This window comes from Martes martes (assembly GCF_963455335.1).
Source record: "Martes martes genome assembly, contig: SUPER_18_unloc_1, whole genome shotgun sequence".
Classification (NCBI taxonomy): Eukaryota; Metazoa; Chordata; class Mammalia; order Carnivora; family Mustelidae; genus Martes; species Martes martes.
In genome coordinates, this window is record NW_027666704.1 from 909,040 (window position 1) to 922,152 (window position 13,113).

At 49.7% G+C, this 13,113-nt stretch overlaps 1 protein-coding gene across 2 annotated transcripts in view; it reads right to left on the reverse strand.

Moving 5' to 3' along the window:
• The window catches only part of PRKCB (protein kinase C beta), a 321,917-nt gene that overhangs the window by 60,904 nt on the left and 247,900 nt on the right, over positions 1 to 13,113 (reverse strand). For both annotated transcript variants that reach the window (XM_080831716.1, XM_080831715.1), the window contains exon 10: positions 31 to 204. In XM_080831716.1, coding sequence (XP_080687842.1) covers positions 31 to 204 — 174 coding nt within the window. The remainder of the gene's footprint in view (positions 1 to 30; positions 205 to 13,113) is intronic.

A 13,113-nucleotide genomic window follows, 5' to 3' on the forward strand; every position in this document is an offset into this window, starting at 1 on the left:
GGATGGCCAGACCCCCCAGGGGGGAGTTACCATGGTCTGGAAGCAGGAATGCAGCTGGGTCAGGAACGGCGGCTTCCCAGGCAGGGCCAGCACCCGCTTCTCCACCATCGTGCACTCCACGTCGTCGTCCTGGATCACCACGTCCTTCTTCAGGATCTTCACGGCGTAGAGCTCATCCGTGCCTTTCCGCTCGGAGAGCATGACCTGGGAAAGAGAGGAAGCCTGTCAGGGTGGTTGGAAGGGTCCGGGGGATTGGCAGGGAAGGATGCATTCACTCAAATCCACTCCAAGCTCTGCCCAGATGCCGTCTGCAGACACCAACTCATGGGATGACGTTGTCCACAGACCTCACGCCTTGAACAGCTGAACCCAGTCAGCAGGCAGGGTCCCAACAGCAACACGCGAATACTGATCCCTCGGGGGTACGCACCAACGCCCAGTCCCCAGGGCTAGAATACAAACCGCCTGAGGGAAAGTGTCTTTGCTTATTTTCTACACTGGTGTAGTAGTGCCTGGGACATAGCAGATGTTCGATAAATAGTTGCTGAATGAGGGTGCGAGTGCATTCCTGAGAACACTGAATGTGGAACACTTGTTCCCTTATTCACTCAATTATTTAATATTCATTAAGAGCCTGCAAAGCACTGGGAATATGGCCATAAATAGGCAGGCATATTCTCCGACCCTGCCATCCAGAGGAAGAAAGACTTCAGATATTAATTACAGAGATGATTAGTGTAATATTTGAACATCCTCTCCTGCTGTCTTGCGGCTTCCTTCCATGCAGCTGTGGTCCCCACCCCAGCATGTTAACCAGTGTGGCTCAGGACACATCATGTCAGACGCCACAGTGGCCAGTAGATACTGTTATTGAGAAGCCTCTTAGAAGAAGCACAGGGCAGTACCACATTGCATGAGGCTTGATCAGGCCTGGGGGCTTCTGGGAAGGCTTCCTGGAGGAAGAAGCAATCAGACTGAAACAAGCATTTACTTCAGGCACTGTGTTGGGTATTTGGCAGGTGATCACCTCAGTTGCCACTACATTTCTGCGGGCTTATCAATGTGCCCAGCAAGTAGTGGTTTTCATTTGTTACTTCTCATAGCATTGTGTAAGAATCAAGAAGGCAGGTGCCACTAAGAAACCTATCTTACAGGAAAGGGAGGCTCATGGGGGGGTGAGAAACCTGTTGCACAGCAAATTCAATTAGAGAAAGGGACCGGATTTGAACTCAGGGCTGCCCAACTCTAAAGTCTCTGCCTTTAAATGCTGTACTTGCCCAGAGCTCTAGAAAAAATCCTCAAGGAGTTTAGGTGGTCGAGCAAATAAAATGCTCCTAACTGACGAGCTGGCAGACCAGAGAACACGACAGAGCCCTAAGGCCGGAGGGAGGGATGCCTGGAAGGCTCTCCGAGGCAGGAGGGCAGCCGGGCAGCCCTCCATTCAGCTCTTACCCTCATGGTAAGAGTCTGACTGCATGGGAGCTTTGAGGCTGAGCCAACCAGCTCATACAGAGGCCCTGTCTCCTGCTCTCACCACGGTCAGGGGAGCCATGGGCAATGCAAAGCCAGGAATTAAGAGCCTTTAGGACGGAAGTTCCCGGCACACACTTCTCTACCATAGGACAGCTCTCGACTTCTCCCCTCTGGCCCCACCACAGAAAGGAGGGCTGCCAAGCTGAGCAAGTCCTACCTGCTGGGCATTTACTCAGTCCCCATGCAGATGCGCAGAGCAGAGCGGAGCTTAACGGGCCAGGCTGTGTGTCCTCCGCGTGTTTCCCATCTCCCCTGGTCTCTCGTTGGCCCCCAAGGGCTGTTTCCCCTCGCCCAGCCCTCACCGAGGCAGACACATGACTCTAGGAGGTCAGTATTCTAGGATGTGAAGAGTCGGGTAGAGACAGGGGCTTTCTGCTCCCAGATTCCGGAGAATGCTGGGCATGGGGCAAGTGCAGGGAGGACGCAGGGAAGTGACTTGGCCAGAAGACACAGGGGGAGAGGGGCTGAAGGTAGAAAAAAGAGCTTTCAGCTGAGGAGTCCCCGATCCCCCGCCTTCCAAGTGCAGTAGGAGGGGCTCAGTGCTGAGTCAGCTTCGAGTGTGGACAGCCCCACTGATCTATCACCACCGGTCAAGGCATCATCTAACAAACCTACACACTTGTAAACATCCACTCCTAGACTGCCCAAGACAGAGGGGAGGGGCCCTGGACACCCCCGAATGCCAACGGGGTCATGAGGGGACATCTTAGCCTCCTGCCTAGAGGAGAAGCAGGACAGAGGGCTGGGAATTCCCCAGGCACCAGGGGCAGGGCGGACATCCTACAGCTGTTTCAATTATCCCCACTCTACAGATAGATAAACTGAGGCTCAGAGACATTAACCTGCTCCAGCTAACAACTGCTCTAAAAACGCAGCCCTGCCCATGCTGCTCGAGTGCGTACAGTCCTTTGAAGACTCCCACAAGCCACACACTTCCACGACTGCATAATTTTCTTTCCTTTCCTTTGAGTCTTCTATCCCACCGTCTGCAGTGTCCTTCCACACTCTGTCACTGCCCAGAAAATCAAAGATTCAGCTCGGATGTCACTTTCTTCTCTATCCCTCAACAATCCACTGAGACCAAATGGGTCACTCCCTGCTCTGGGCCCCAGGACTGTTTTGTGCCTATGTCAGTTACTTTAACACAAGTTTCCCAAACTTCGATCAGTCATTCATGTGCCTTTTTTTTTTTTTTTAAACATCTTCTCCTATCACCTAAACTGGTATTTGCTTAGTATTTTAAAAACCTAGTCACATTTTTACTGAACTAAATTTATCTGAGAAAGGAAACTGTGGATCACCACTATTAATGGCAAGCCAGGATCACTAGCCATAAATGGAAGATCAGCATAAAAATAAATAAAAGCGAAGCCGTGCTAGGAAATTCTAGCTAGCTACTGCTAGCTGCTGAAGGTTCCGAGCCAGCCCCTGCGTGTTCTCCTTGTTAAAGGAAGAAACAGTGTTAGCAGATGTTAGAAAACCATTAACGGCACGCGCATTGTCCTCAGATGAGAACTTCTTGTTCAAGTCATTAGAAAGGATGATAGAAAACAGAAAGAGAGAATAACCTTATCATGATGTGATTTCCTTTTATTTAGTACAACATCTATGTACCACCTCCGAACAATCTCAGGCATGAACCTAAAATCACCTTGCAAATCACCAGTGCGATGTGCTTCACACCTTAGGAAATACTGTGGCATTTGTAGAAATTTTTTAAGTCAATCAATAGGGACCTGTAAAGACTTTGGTGTCTTGCCCTGTACTAAGAACATGGGTAGAAGGAAGAATAAACCAATGCCACGTAGCACCTCTGACATCAGGGGAGTGGTGTGCAAATGAGCCAAGGTCTGGAAATGCCCCCGTGCTGGCTGGAGGAGAGTGGAAATGACACACATGGGACACTGGGGAACAGTTTAGATACAGAACTGAATCAGATTCTAAGGCAGGGGTCGGGAAGCATTTCCCGAAGGGCCACACAGAAAATACTGCAGGCTTCGCAAAGCAGCCTCTGTATTGGTTACTCAACTCTGCTATTGTAGTGGGAAAACAGCCACTGACAACACAGAAATGAATAGGTATGGCTGTGCTCCAATACAATGTTTTTTGTAGGGGCACCTGGGTGGCTCAGTCAGTTGAGTGTCCGCCTCTGGATTTGGGCTTATGTTATGATCTCCAGGTCGTGAGATCGAGCCCTGCATTGGGCTCTGCGCTGCGCATGGTACCTGCTTAAGACTGTTTCTCCCTCTGCGCCTCTGCATTCTCTCTTTAAAAAAAAAAAAACAAAACACACTTTTTTAAAAAAATAAAACTAGGTGATGGCTTAAAGTCCACTGACAGATGAATGGATGAATAGATAAGGAAAATGGTGTGTGCGTGTGTGTGTGTGTGTGTGTGTGTGTGTACACAATGGAAAATCACTCAGCCACAGAAAAAGAATGAGATCTTGCCTTGGGTGACACCATGGATGGACCTAGAAGGTACTGCACCAAGTGAAGTACGTCAAAGAAAGACGAATCCCATATGACTTCATTTGTACCAGTAATCTAAAAACCAAACCAAACAAACAAAGCAGAAATAGACCCATAAATACAGAGGACAAACTGGTAGTTGCCAGAGGGGCGGGGGGTACCGGGATGGACGAAATAAATGAAGGGGATAAAGAGATACACCCTTCCAGACACAAAATAAATAAGTCAGGGGAATGAAAAGTACAACATAGGGAATATAGTCAACCATGTTTTAATAACGTTGTGTGGTGATGGATGGTAACACCGCGGTGAGCAGAGCATAATGTGTACAATTGTCAAATCGCTATGTTGTACACCTGAAACTAGCAGAATATTGTGTGCCATCTATACCTCAATAGGAATGAATGAATGAATAAATGAATGAATGAATGAATGAACGAACCAACCAGTGAATGGCAATGGGCTGGGCACCAGTTGTTTGCTAGAACATGTGTTTCAAGACAGATTAGAAAAATTAAAGTTCCTACATAATCACAGTGGCAGCAGTTTAATTTGGAAGCTAATCCTAGCATGCCTCTCAATTCTTCCAACTCTATTAGAAGAACCTTCTGATTGGACAGTGGGCCCACCTGGCCACAGCTGATTGGATCAGAGTTAGCTCCTGACCTAAGCTGAGCCAATCAGATTCTCTCCCCAGAGGATTTGCAATTTATTAGAGGAATCTTCTGATTGGGCAGTGGACCCACCTGGCCACAGCTGATTGGATCAGAGTTAGCTCCTGACCTAAGCTGAGCCAATCAGATTCTCTCCCCAGAGGATTTGCAATTTATTAGAGGAATCTTCTGATTGGGCAGTGGACCCACCTGGCCACAGCTGATTGGATCAGAGTTAGCTCCTGACCTAAGCTGAGCCAATCAGATTCTCTCTCCAAAGAACTTGCAATAGGATCCCGGGCCCAGTCAGCCCTGCGCCCCTGAAGAGAGAAGCACACAGATCTGCCTGCAGTGGTGCTTCTCTACCACATGCAGGAAAGAAGAAACTGACGTTGCAGGGAATGAGCAGAGGCCTTGCTTTCCAGCGCCTGGATCCAATTTCTCACAAGGCTTGGCTGTTTCCCACTGAAAACCTCCATCTCTCCAATAGACTGATCATTTTTACTGATACTAGTTGGAGCAGGTTTCTGTTACGGAGGGATCCTGTAAGACAAAATTACTGTTTGGGTGGCTCAAATTCTTTTTTTTTTTCTTTTTTTTTAAGATTTTATTTATTTATTTGACAGACAGAGATCACAAGTAGGCAGAGAGGCAGGCAGAGAGAGAGGAGGAAGCGGGCTCCCTGTTGAGCAGAGAGCCCGATGCGGGATTCGATCCCAGGACCCTGGGATCACGACCCGAGCTGAAAGCAGAGGCTTCAACCCACTGAGCCACCCAGGCTCCCTCAAATTCTTAATAAAAATGAAAATGTCAGGCGGCCCAATAGCAGCAGCAGGTCCGTCCGTAACCGAAACCAAGGCAGGTTCTCTATACAGGACGGTGCCTCTTGCCTCTCTCAGGTCCCTTAGGGGTACTTCTTGATGATACAGATCCCAAGCCCCAGGAGCCCCACAGTATGGCCTGGGAGTCTGCATTTTAACAAGCATCTGTCTTCCTCATGATTCTAATCACCAAATTCATTGATCTGTGGAACACTGAGGTACTATCAAAATTGATTCATTGACTGTGGAGTTCAGGAGGTATCCGTAGGTCCAACAGACTCCTTCTGTCTTGATCTGCCTAACACCTTCTCCACAGTCATTAATGGGGTTAAGAAGGAAACTTCTCTTTGTTCCATGATATTCTCCTCAAGCTCTCCTTGTCAACGGGAACCTCTCGGCCCCTCTTGGAGGGCTTTTTGAGAGCTTCTTTCCTCATGTCATGACGGAAGTGATGTCCGGCAGTCCTTAGAAAGATTGGATACCCCTCAGTCAAGAGACAGAGTCTATGCCCTCTCCCCTTGAACCTCAGCAGTTCTCTGCGACTGCCTCGGTGAACGGAATAGAGTAAAAGTGGTCCCCTGCGACTTCTGAGGCCATAGCTTCTCAGTGTCTCTTGGGACACCTGCCTTTGGAGCCCTGGCTCCTCCGTGCTAGGGAGGCCAAGGAAGGCGACCCCGTGGAGAAGTCCTGGGACTCCAAGCCCACCAGCCCCAGAGGCTCCAGCCTCAGCTGTCCCCACAGCCCCCGCAGGAGAGCCCCCAAACCACAATCCACCAGCGAGCATTCCCAATTCCCAATCCCCAGCCCGCAGAAACCACGAGAGATTATAAGTGGTTGGTGGTGTTGTCGGCATCTGAGTTTCGGGATGATTTCTCATGCAGAGATAGATGACTGAACCGATTCTTCTAAGTTCCTATGTGCACGAACGTAACCACTTGCCCGTGCGGCCCCCTGTTCCCCTTGCCTTGTTTAATCCTTGGGTTTGGTTGTGCACACTCTCTTCAATCAATTTCTTTTTTTAAGGCTTCAATTAAAAGAAGCAGCAGAGATGAAATTCATTCTGCCTTCCAAATGTGTCATCTCTTCCAGTCTTTTCCAGGACTTGGAAGGCGGGCCAATTCACCCATTCATTCAGTAAACATGTCGTGTCTAGGATGTGCCAGGCACAGAGATGGGCACTGGAGATGCGGAGAGACAAGGTCCTGAAGCTCGCCCTCCTGCACAAGTAATTACCAAATTCAGTTACGCCTCAACTCCAGCAAGAGAAGTGCATGGTGCCCCATGAGTGTTTGAGTGGAGGATCTAACCCGATCTCGTGGGTCAGCGAAAGACGTTCTGGGGAAGTGAGAGCTGAGCGCGGATGTGAACGACCAGGAGAACCAGCCAGGCACAGTCCAGGCAGAGGGGAGAGAACTGTGCTTCCTTAGGATTAAACTATCCAAATCCACAAACCTGGGTCTAGAATTACTGTAGGAAGGGAGCACCCAAGCTCTAGAACTCAGATTCTGGATTCCAGTTCCCACCCGAGATGCAGCGGAACTGGAGAGCTCCAGCAAAGAGGGCAGCACTGGCACCAAGCCGGGAGACTGGATGGGCACAGGGTGGTGTTCAGAGGCAATGGTGCAGGGTTTGGAGGCAACCACAAAGAAGTGATGCTGGAGGGAGGGTCAGCCCGGGAAGGGGGTGGGTCGCCTGCGGTCGGTCATGATAACCACGCCCACTTCTGGCTCGCGCCCCTGCGGGATCAACTTCTACTCTCCCCACTTTGCAGACTAGGAAGCCAGGATTTAGGGAGCGTGGTGACTAGTCCCAAGTCCAGGAAGTGAAACTTCCCATGTCACCCATCTCCAAAACCCTTGCTCTTAACCATATTCTATCTGATTCTCTGGCCCTCAAGTACCCAGTGCTCTGCTACAGTAGTTCTTGTTGTTTTGTTTGTTTGTTTGGAGGAAGAGTGAGAGCTGGAGAGAGAGAATCTTAAGCAGGCTCCAAGCTCAGTGCAGAGCCCGACACGGGGCTCGATCTCAAGACCCTGAGATCATGATCTGAGCCGAAACCAAGAGCTGGACCCTTAACTGACTGAGCCACTTAGGGACCCCGCCTATGGGGAATTATTTAAATTATTTATTTATTGAAATTATTTATTAAGTTATTATTGTCAGAGTGTTTCAAATTTGGCTCCAAATCCCTGCCCTGTTCCTCCCTTTCCTACCCCTCCCCTTCCTGTGAGGCTGATGCGACCACAAATGGGATGGGCATGGCCCTGCTCCTAAGCATAAAGCGACTTGGGAAGAGCTTCCTCTCCCTGTGCCCCGACGCACTGGCATGGGAGAGGAAAATGGCAGAGAGACAGCCATTGCCATGGCCACGGGCACGGCCGCGTTCTAAAATGTTCCTTTAAGCGCCAGCAAGCTTTTGCTTTTCATTAATCGTCTCATGAAGTTTCTGGAGTTTCCACTTCAGTTAATACCAACACAGAGGGCGTGGGCTGTTTGTTCAGCTGTCCCACCGTCTCCAGGGTGAGGATTCCAAACAGACTGAAAGGATGTGTTGAAGTGACGCTCTTATCAAACTCCAAGCCACATCTGTTACCCAAGAATCTTCTGGGAGAGACGTGATAAATAACAACACTCCAGCGGCGGCAGAGAAAATGTGGGAAAGTAGCCCAGGGACTCCTGGCTGCAAAGTTTGTTGCACTGAACTTTACTGGTGAATCCAAATGGCAGAACGTGCCTGGAGTCTTGGCCTCTGGCCACGGGACGGAGTCGCAGAATGGTTAGGGCACGGGTTTCCCGTCAGAGGACCTGGGAGCTGTCCCAGTGTGGCCACATGCTAGCCGCATGACCTTGGGAAATTCACGTAACTCTTCCTCTGCTGGTAACACAGGAACAACAATGATACTTCACTTCTGGTGGTAGTGGGGTACCTTGGGGGGATTAAAAGCAACGTGCACACCTTCGCTCAGCTGGGCACCGTGCTGGGCAAAGGAGGGGTGCTTATCCCTGGTGGTTGTCCTAGTTTCTTGGGGCTGTCGTAACAAAGAACCAGAAACTGGGAGGCTTAGCATCAAGGGATTTTATTCTCTCCAAGTTCTGGAGGCCAGGAGTCCAATGTCAAGGTGTTGGCAAGGATACTTCCTTCTAGAGGCTTCCGTCTAGGTTGTCATGGAGAATCTGCTCCATGCCTCTCTCCTAGCTTCTAGCGGTTGCCAATAATCCTTGGCTTACACATGTATCTCTGTCTGTTTTCATGTGGCATTCCTTCCCAGGCCCCTGTATCTGTGTCCAGACTGACTCTTCTTTTGAGGACACCGGCCACTGGATTAGGGTCCCCCCTACTCAACTTGATTACATCTGTAAAGCCCTTCTGTCCAAATACGGTACTGTCACACAGATTGTAGTTAGGACTTGAACATATGTTTTGGGGGAAGACAATTTTATCCACTACAGTGGTTGTCATCAATGTCACCTTTTCAGAGAATGACTTGGGGAGGAGGGGGACTGCTTATGTCCTTGTGTACCGGCATCTGTGTCCAGTTCTCAACTGGCTAAGGAGATTTGCCCTGCAGGACCATGGGTCCAAATGCTTACCAACATGAGAGGGTAGCCATAGCCAGGGACAAAAGACCCTACTCCCCATTCCCCCAGCTTCAAGGGACACCTGCCAAAAGTCCAAAGCCAAATGGAGTGTCTCTTAACTCCCCTTGGTTACATCTCTTGTTCAACGCAGCAACAAATTCTGTCAGCTCTTCTTTCAAAATGTATGTCCTATCCAACCTCCTTCCTGATCTAAGCCACCATGATCCCGAGCCCATCACCTGTGAGTCTCTTAATTACGCCTCGCCTCTCCCCACTTGTTCCCCACCAACACGTGCACTCTGCTCCGTGTACCCCAACAAAGCTTTAAAACTCAAGTGGGTCCCTGTTCACTCCACCTTCCTACGATCTTCTTCTCTTCCCACTGCACTGAGGACTCCTCCCCCCGACATGCCCCGGTTTGCTCCCACATCTGCTTGCAGAGGTCCTCCCTGACCACCTCCTCTAAAGTTACAGTCCCGTTTGTCACTCCCCTTCTCCTACTGGGTTCTCTTTGGTAACACTCACCATACCTGACATGATAGCAATCTTTTTATCTTCCTCCCTCCCTAGATGTAAGTTCTAGGGGACCAGGTCTTTTGTTAGACTCATTCACTGGCATATCCCCAACACCTTGTACCTAGTAGCCACTCAAGGAATATCTGTTGGATAAATGAATGAAAAAGTCCGCGCGGAGGGAAAGTAGCAAAAAAAAAAAAAAAAAAAAAAAAAAGCCCTAGATCTGGGTCACTAGAGATCTCCGATGACTTAGGTCTCAGCATTGTTTAATTTGCATATGACTATTTCCAACCCATATCTCACAAAGAACTCGTAGTAGCATTCAAGTCTGTATAACAAACATCGGGATTTTACGGTATGTAAATTACACTTCAATAAAAGTGGTTAAAAATGATTATACACCATACAGTGCATGTATGTATTTCCTCTCTTCCATTCTCTTTTTCTCCCTCCCTCCCTCAGCTTCCTGGAGGCCAAAGGAACCAGAGACACATGAAACATAACAAAAGCTCATATTTCCTTTAAGGGAAAATCATTTTTTGAGAAGGAAAAGAAGCCTTCCCTAGAACGGGGGTCTAAAAGGAATGTCTCGCATGGATCTTGAACACGTAGTACCACAGAGGATGGCGTCCCCAACAACGTCCCTCCCCGTCCCTCCCACCGGGGCGGGAAGGGAGGACGGGGAGACAGCAAGCATCCAACACCATCAGAAACTGCAAGTTCAGCTCACACACTGGGCTTGGGAAAAGACTCTCACTGGAACTCGAATGGCACATTGGAAAGAGAAAAAGAAACTCGGGGCTTGTAGGGTCCCCAAACTCCAATCTGGGAGAAGAGGATGGGGAAGGTGCTTGAGCTGAGGTTGGCATGGGACAGGGAGACAGAAGCAAGTTAAAACCCAGTGTGTACACTGTGGGTCCACAGCAGACCCTCGGACTCACGCCCCCCCCCCCGCCACGACGTCCACCCCAAGAGGCGGTGGGCTTGTGCACCAGGCTGGGGGCAGGCATTGGGGGCTGGTCTGCTGCATCATATGTCTCCAACTTTATTTTAGGGTTCCATGTTTTTGAGGGTCCTCCCTGCTGTCTGGGCTGTCTCTTGTGGGTTGCACCCAGCCCCCCAGAGGCCAGGAGTGGGGACTTTAGAAGAGGCTCGGCTCGAAGTTTTAAGTTCGGTGCGCCCCCGCCCCTCATCTCTGGCTGCGGTTTGCCTCCCGTGCTTGCACGAAGCTCTTGTTTCTCCAGGATGCACATCAGAATTCCCTGCGGAGCTTTAGGAAGCTGATGTCTGGGCTGCACTGCAGACCCGTTCAATCAGAACCTTCTACATACTGGGGGCCTTCTCGTGCCAGGCCCGGTCTGCCCTGGGGAGGACGCGGTGGCGACTTGGCAGGCCGTCAGGACGGCGGTGGAATCCGGGGCTGGAGCCCTGCGCACACGCCGTTCCCCTGCTCTTCCAAGGGTGTTCACCCACTCGGCAGTAGGATTTTGAGAGAAATCTGGGTGCAGCTGAGTTACAAAATGAAGGGGAGCTTCAGCACCCTCATCTTGACAGCATGACAGGTACCCTGACAAGCTCTTCGAGGGAAGCATGAGACTGTGATGGCAACAGAGTCTGACGAGCTGGAAGTCTGCGTCTAATGAGAACGGTAACATCACAGCGGTCCAGGCCCGGCTCTGTCATCGTGAATTCAAAGCCTGACTCTGTCATGTGCTTGCTGTGTGATCGTGGGCAAATTACTCAGTCTCTCTGAGTCTCAGTTCCCTCACCCATTAAAGGGGCATAATGACAGCTGCTCCCTCACAGGGCTCTTGGGAGAGCCAGTGACGGAAGGCAGGGAAAACTCAGTGCCCAGCCCGCAGCCAGCCACGCTGGGAAAGAGACAGTGGACTCGGGAGCATGAAAGGGATATTCCAATGCCCTTGGTGGCTACGGCGGCTCTCGCTCACCCTCTCCAGAAGAGACAAATCGAAAGGCACAAAGTGAGATGAAGCCATAGACCAAAATTTCTGCAAAATCGATTTCCCAGGAGATGTGATGCAATGTCGGGGATCAAACCAAGGTCCTGTGGTCTGTGCTTAGAGGTGGGACTGGCACGACCTGCCCGAGGCTAAGAGGACCTCCCTCGGTGGGCTGCATGCTCAGTGCGGACAGGGCTTTCCTGCGGAATCAGCAGAACATCTGTCATCCTCTACAGTCCACGCGGGGGCAGGGTGACATACGCCTGGTTCCTAGGTCCTCACAGACAGCTGTGTGCAGATTTGCCAAAGCCCTCCCTCGGACCAGGCCAAGGATAAAAAGTCAGCTCAAGGCCACTCTACCCTGGGTAACCAGAGGCCTGGAATGGGGGGGCAGATCCAACCTAACCCAGAAATCTTATAGCACGTTGGATGTGGGAGTAAAATGTAGACAAGCACCCATCAATCCACGGGGCCGTAACGATGACTTGATGGCACAAGGCATGTGAAAAGCTGCTCAGACAGAAAGAACCGAAGGCGAAGGTGTTTGCCGTGGCCGAGGAACTGGGAGCCTTTACGGGGCTTTCCCAAAGTTCAACTTTCACCAGATGCAAAGATGTCCTAACATGCTCTAGGTTATCTTAAAGGCCCCATATTGACTCACCAAAGCATATTCTTTTTTTTTTTTTTTAAAGATTTTATTCATTTATGTGACAGAGAGAAAGAGAGTGCTCACAAGCAGGGAGAGCGGGAAAGAGAGAAGCAGGCTCCCCACTGAGTAGGGACTCCATCCCAGGACCCCAAGATCATGACCAGAGCCAAAGGCAGACGCCTAACCGACTGAGCCACCCAGGCGCCCCTCCAAAGTGTATTCTTATTATTCAAACTTCAGATCAAATTTCCTGAGAGCATATGTGTGCATGTATGTGTGTTTAGGTTTTATTTTTGATGGTGGTTACATTAATTGAATATGTAGTCATGTGATTTGGGGTGGGGGGAACTCAAATGCCTTTGCCTCCAGCAGCAAACTGGAAGTTAACAGTCTAGAAATGATTTCTGGCAACTGGGGAGACTTGCTAATTGAAGAAGTACTTCAGGAAAAATTGAAAAGTGATACAGTGGGGAAAAGATGTTAATTGGGAGTTAATAGTGTGGAGCGGGGTAGGACTCGGTGGGTACCCTTTCCAAGCTGGCCAGACAAAAAAAAAAAAAAAAAAAAAGAGCCGGGACAGTCAGCGTGCAGATCAACTGAGATGATACAACTTGGTTATTTCATGATTTATTATGTAAGGCTTTCCGTATTTAAAATAAAATCTCTTTATATGGTTACATATGTATGATTCCAACTATATGACATTCTGGAAAAGGCAAAACCATGGAGACAGTAAAAAGATCAGTGGTTGCTAGGGGGTGGGGGGGCGGGAGGGATGAGCAGACGGAACGCAGAGGATTTTTAGGGCAAGGAAACTTATTCTGTGTGATACTATAATGGTGGATACATGTCATTATACATTTGTCCAAACCCACGGAATGAACAGTACCAAGGGTGAATCCTAATGTAAACTGTGGGCCTCCTGGGGATA